The sequence below is a fragment of the Etheostoma spectabile genome, unplaced genomic scaffold (assembly GCF_008692095.1).
Source record: "Etheostoma spectabile isolate EspeVRDwgs_2016 unplaced genomic scaffold, UIUC_Espe_1.0 scaffold340, whole genome shotgun sequence".
In the NCBI taxonomy this organism is placed as follows: domain Eukaryota; kingdom Metazoa; phylum Chordata; class Actinopteri; order Perciformes; family Percidae; genus Etheostoma; species Etheostoma spectabile.
Window position 1 is genome coordinate 183,409 of NW_022605588.1, and position 6,654 is coordinate 190,062.

At 42.2% G+C, this 6,654-nt stretch overlaps 1 protein-coding gene across 1 annotated transcript in view; it reads right to left on the reverse strand.

Moving 5' to 3' along the window:
• The window catches only part of asns (asparagine synthetase), a 12,570-nt gene that overhangs the window by 5,316 nt on the left and 600 nt on the right, over nt 1–6,654 (reverse strand). Inside the window, exons 2-6 of the mRNA XM_032511227.1 lie at nt 4,574–4,827; nt 2,140–2,377; nt 1,850–2,035; nt 1,289–1,390; nt 695–822 (exon numbers count right to left, since the gene is read on the reverse strand). Of these exons, the coding sequence (XP_032367118.1) occupies nt 695–822; nt 1,289–1,390; nt 1,850–2,035; nt 2,140–2,377; nt 4,574–4,822 (903 nt within the window). The 5' untranslated portion in view covers nt 4,823–4,827. The remainder of the gene's footprint in view (nt 1–694; nt 823–1,288; nt 1,391–1,849; nt 2,036–2,139; nt 2,378–4,573; nt 4,828–6,654) is intronic.

The following is a 6,654-nucleotide window of genomic DNA, read 5'->3' on the forward strand; positions in this document are numbered from 1 at the left end:
GGGCTTTCTTCTGTCTGCCCCTATAATATGGAACAGAGAGGCTTCCACTCAACACCTCTGAAAAAAAGGCTAAAGATCTTTGACAAAAGTTTATGAATAACTGAGTTTGTTGCTGTTCAGTGTTAATCTTAAGTGTGTGTGTGTGTGTGTGTGTTCTATGTTTTGTATAGATTTTACTGTTTAATTGAACAAAGTTTTATTTTGTCGCTTTTGTAAGAAGCACATTGTGTTACATAAATATGAAATGTACTATAGAAATAAATGGATTGGCTGTCTATACTAGAAAATGGGGGAAGTACCTGAACTTTCTGGAGGGCTCCTGGGAAACGTTGTCCCGGGGGGGGAGACGTGTATGATGGGCTTATGGTGTTGTCATTTATACGTTTGTTTATTTGGTTTATTTTCTATTTTGTTACTATTTTGTTGAATGATCTGGAATATTGTAGCTACTGTGTCGTCTTTAAAGCGAGAGGGAGGGGAACATGTTTTTAGTGGTGGGGGGAAACCGGAGCACTTGGAGAAAACCCCACTCAGACACAGGAAGAACATCAAAACTCAATAGGGAAAGGCCCGGGACGGCTGGGGTCCGAACCCTGCACCTTCTTGCTGGGGGCCCACCGTGCTGCTGTCAAGTTATGGCCAGTTATGTGAAGTATTAAAGATGCTGCCAGCCTTCTAATGAAAAGGGACTGACCTTGCGGGCAGCTATGATGTCTGGACTGTCCTCTGCCCCAATGGAAAAGGTCTGGATGGGATACTGCAGCTTCTCCTCCTTGGCCAGCTTCACCAGGGTAGCAGCAACTAGACTCGAGTCCAGACCCCCTGAAGCATTGACAACATGCCCACATCAATTATTAAATATCTAAATTCAGGCTAAGCTAATGTAAACATAATAAATGCTGATGATATAACTGTCTTTCTGGTGAGCTGCGAGTTCTGTTCCAGTTTCTCTCTGTGTACTTTTTATTTGGTCCCGGGACGTGTTGCTATGTCCCGGTGTATTGTTTAATTGTTTAAATATAAATAAAATAAAAATATTTGGTCACAAAAAAATGCACCCTGTATTTAATATATCCTTACCATTGTTGGTCATGTGTGTTCTGTATGTGTTTCCCACTAGCATCAAGCCATCCACGCCCCAGTGCTACTCACAGCAGCATTTTCAACAGAGACATCTCCGACCCCCGCAGCGCTGTGGAGGAAGGTCTGGCCAATGCGAGAGCACGGTTTATGTACCAATCAGCTACCGGAGCTGTTTGACTACAAAGACGGACGATATTGAAACTACCTGACAGAAGACAGCCGATCCTCCTGCTGGCCATGAGCCGTTTCCTCACAGCATTCTCAAACAGGGCCCTGATGTTGCCTTTCACCGTTTCCTCATCAAAACCTGTGGAGACATCAGTTTTATTGTAAACAAAATGTTGGACTATATGAACACTCGTTAATAATAGGGCTGCACTATATGAGGAAAATATGTGATAAGCGATAAAGTTTTTGAATATCGCAATAAATATATATACACACACTGTATAATGTTCTCAGTTCTGCTGCTCTCAGTGTCCTGCTAAAATACAACAAACTGTTGTACTTAAACAAATGAAAAGGAAAATATGTATAACCTTCTTTTATTGAACAAACTGAACATTGCATTGAATATAAAGACACCACTAAAATAAAAGGACAACAGCTAGATTTTAAAGTGTAGTTGTCTACTGAATCGTATTTGGCGATGTGTCACAGCGTCTCCAGAAATGGTTATTTTGCCAGGTGATATTGCGATGACAACACACACAAAAAAGAATTGACACACATGCGTAGCCCTAGTTAGCAATGAACAGTTTCCTACCTGTAGGCAGACTCTCCACAAGGTCGTGGATGGCATGAGCGGGCTCGGTGGTGCAGCAGTGGAAGCGCTCCATTTGAAGGGACCGAACTTTGCCGTTGGGCTTCAGATCAAAGACCTCAAAGTGCCCCGGGGGAAAGGGAACGATGTTGGCCGGGGTCGACACGGCATGGGTAAGGTCTGTAAGCCCTGAGGTCAGAAGAACAACAAAGTCATATAGAACTTAATAACAAGGCTAAAAAGCTTTAAAAACACTTCTCACTTCTAGGAGGGGTTTTAAACCTTCCCATCACCTTTGGCTTCGGAGCACACCGCGAGAAATCCATCGTCCGCCAGGAGTCGGAACAACGGCCGGACACCGTACGTGTCTCTTCCCAGAAAGATTTTTTTGTTGGCAGTGTCCAGCAGAATGAAAGCAAACACACCATCCAGGAGAGAAGCCATCTTCTGGATGCCAAAGCGGTCATACAGATGGAGCAGAATCTCACCGTCCACTTTGGTCTGATGATCAAAGCCAAACTCCTTCTGGAGCTGAAGGAAAACCAGAGAAAGAGACAAGGTTATTTAAGGTTTCTTCACACAAACGTTCATACCTCTCTTATGACACTGGATCAGATCTAAATTCACATTGTTATAGCATGGGCGATGAGTTTGGTTCTCTCCATACCTAAAGCTGATTTTATCATTCTGTCAAATTGGCAAATGCCAATGATTCATTGAAACAATCAACTGAAAACTGAAACATGAATGTATTCATACAAAGAATAATGTGAATAAATTACAGCTGAATAAAGGAAGGAACAGGAGGAATGGAAAAGCAGTGACGTGCTGATGTTATTACTAAGATTTAGTTTCTGTAAATAATACCCTCCACTTTCAGTATCAACTTTAACTCATCAATGACACGGTCTCTCAATAAAGATCAGATATAACAAGTTACCTGAGTCTATGTCAATATTTGATAAGCACAAATAAATAAATGAACTATTGATATAGGAGCCCGGAAAAATTGACTTTGGGCAAGTAGAAAAAAAACCTTAACGTTGAACTTTGACAGCTCTTTCATTTTAAAACAGATATGTACATGCTCATATTATGCTAATTTTTAGGTTCATAACTGTATTTAGAGGTTATATCTGAATATGTTTACATGGTTTCATTTTCCAAAAACACCATATTTTAGTTGTACTGCACATTGCTGCAGCTCCTCTTTTCTCCCTGTGTGTTGAGCTCTCTGTTTTAGCTCCAGAGTGAGACATCTCACTTCTGTTCCATCTTTGTTAGGGAGTAGCACATGCTCAGTACCTAGGTAAGGACTACTAGCCAGTCAGAAGCAGAGTATGAGGGTCCTGACAGTACCTAGGTAAGGACTACTAGCCAGTCAGAAGCAGAGTATGAGGGCCCTGACAGTACCTAGGTAAGGACTACTAGCCAGTCAGAAGCAGAGTATGAGGGTCCTGACAGTACCTAGGTAAGGACTACTAGCCAGTCAGAAGCAGAGAATGAGGGCCCTGACAGTACCTAGGTAAGGACTACTAGCCAGTCAGAAGCAGAGTATGAGGGTCCTGACAGTACCTAGGTAAGGACTACTAGCCAGTCAGGAGCAGAGTATGAGGGTCCTGACAGTACCTAGGTAAGGACTACTAGCCAGTCAGAAGCAGAGTATGAGGGTCCTGACAGTACCTAGGTAAGGACTACTAGCCAGTCAGAAGCAGAGTATGAGGGCCCTGACAGTACCTAGGTAAGGACTACTAGCCAGTCAGAAGCAGAGTATGAGGGCGTGCTATGCTAGCAGCTAGGTGAGCATTATAACGTTGGTCTCAGAAGTAAAGGCTGGACTGCAGTAGAGCTGTTTGGAGCAGATTGTGAACTGGGGTTTCTGTTGGAGAGGGTAAGTCCCTTTGTGTGTGTGTGGGGGGGGGGGGACTTTGGGCTTTTTCATTTTGTAAACCTACAACACGCACAAAAAGATACATAACACAAAGGCAAAGAAAAAGCCAAATAGCATAATATGAGCACTTTTATGATGACTTAGTCATTTCTTTTCCTATTTTACTTTAGTTCTTGGACGTTTGCTTATTCTGTATTTGTTATTTCCTCTTAATGGGTTTATTGTGCGCACCAAACACCAATTATTTATGTCCATGTAAACCCACTGAGTGTGTGAGTGTACGTATAGCCATAGTTGTATTACCTGTATTGTTACTGTAAGTGTCACGGCGCATAATGCCAACTGCTATAATTATTATGAATCATATTTCTGTATATCTGTATCTGTGTGTCCCAACCAGCACATCGGGGTTTCTTCCAAAAGGAAGTTTTTCCACATTTCTGTTGCACAAACTGCTTGCTCGTGGTGGAATTGAAATTGTTGTTGTAAATTACAGTGTGGTGTCTAGCCCTACTCTACCTTAGAGTGGCTTGGGATAACTCCTTTTGAGATTTAATATTATAGATAAAATTTAAATGATTTGTATGAACATAACCCTGCCCATCGCACAGACAGGCACAAAAAACAACAACAAAGGAACGTGCACGTCCACTTAAAGCTATAGTGCGTAGTTTCTGTCTGCCCCATGAGGAAAGTAATGATAACACACCTTTCTGTGGCGGCGACCTGATACAAGCCTTCACCCCAGCCCTCCTCCATGCAGTCGCTTATAGCGCAAGGGAAAAGTTTCCCCAACCACCACTAACACCAATAGTTTTCAGAGAAGCACGTCTTACTGTGTGATGGTTGTAGATCTCTCCATTGTAGCATAACCACAAGAAAGGAAACTTCTTGATGCGCAAGGGTTGCATACCATACAGGTGGTCCACAATGGCCAACCGGTGGAAGCCAAAGCAGCAGTTGATGAAGCCGTTGACGTTCTCAAAGCGGAAGGCATCAGGGCCCCTGTGAGCGATCTTCATGGCACTGGTGCACTGGACTGACAGGCACTCATCACTGCCAAACAAAGCCCAGATACCACACATTTCCCTCTGTGGGGGAGGGGGAGAAGAAAGCCAGACAGACAGTGTCGATCAGTGTGCAGTTTACAACGATACAGTTAACTACTAACAACCGGAAATGTACCCAGAACTACAACCAATACAAATCTTTCCTAATGCGTTTCAGATTTCTGAGAAATGCTTATATAAAAGTGAAGTTCATCAACACTGTTCTGCTAATCTACCTCATGTATATTTCAAATCGTACATTTACAATATTGTTAATAATATATTACCATTGCACGGAACTGCACTATATTTGTATTTAAATTTTAAATCTCAAACTATACGGATATTGCTCTATTCCTTCCCTCTCTTCAATTGTTATTGTACATTTCTCGTAAATTTGTAAATTCTATTGTTATACTTAACAGTATTTTTATATATATTTCTCACCGTCCTTTCTGTTTTCAGCCTTTATATGTTAGGTGAGTGTTTGTTTACGCAAACTTGGCCAATAAAGCTGATTGTGACTGATGTCTGATGGAAGGATTTCCTAAAAGGGGTGTGAACGTAATTAGAATAGTTGGATGCATACATGATAAAAAGGACACTAGCACCAAAGACCCACTCAAAACAAGAGCCACATAGGCAGCACACGGACTCCGCTGACACAGAACTCCCACGGATATTTAACAATCTCAAATAAAACTTAGCTGAGGTCTTACAATAAGCTGAGAAACAAACGAGCAGCGGAGTAGTAACGTTACGAGGCAGAGAGCCAGTCGCTATGAGTTATCTAACTAATGAGTCAACTTAACCTCATGCTTCATCGACTCAAAGCACACAGCTATTGCCATATTTATTCATCTCCTTTTCTGTCAGTGATGTGGCGACGGAGTAGCGTTGAGGGCCTAAAGGTTAAAGAAACAAGCTTGTGACCGGGAGGTTGCCGGTTCAATCCCCAGACCAAGGGTTAAAGTTTGGGTGGGGAAAGTGAAAGGGCTAAATACCACCACTGAGGCAAGGCCCTTAACCTCCAACCACTCCAGTGGAGCTGCTCAGTGGCAGCAGATCAGACAGGGGGTCCCATAGACAGTTGAAGAAATGGACCAACAGACCCCTTGTTCTGGACGGGGAAGGGAAGTCTATTAGAAGCTATTTTCCGGTGATGGCTGAGCATTACTGCGCAGAAGTGGCGTCTTTAAACACTTACGAAGACGTAGACGTGACGTGAGCAACCTGTCTTAAAGTTGGAAGTCTTCTGGTAGCTGTGCAAGAGAAATCTCAATCATTCCCAATCAGCAGAGACGGAGAGCGTAACTAGCATGTTAGTTAGCAGTAATTAGCCTGTGCCTATGTTAATGTCACCTAGCATGTTAGTTAGCAGTATTTAGCCTGTGCCTATGTTAATGTTAACTAGCATGTTAGTCAGCAGTATTTAGCCTGTGCCTATGTTAATGTTAACTAGCATGTTAGTTAGCAGTAATTAGCCTGTGCCTATGTTAATGTTACCTAGCATGTTAGTCAGCATTAATTAGCCTATTCCTATGTAAATGTTAACTAGCATGTTAGTTAGCAGTAATTAGCCTGTGCCTATGTTATCTCCTTACATATACCTCTCCGTTTCTGCTGATTGGGAATGATTGAGATTTCTCTTGCACAGCTATTTTTTTTTCATTTTTTTTTTAAATGCCATCTTTATTGCAAAAAATACAAAACACAACACCAACGACATACAAAAGTAACAAATACAAACACAGAAAACATAATAATACAATACAATTTGCCAGGGTTCTCTTGCACAGCTACCAGAAGACTTCCAACTTTCAGACACGTCACATCTACGTCATCAAGCTCAGTTGGAGGCTGCGCAG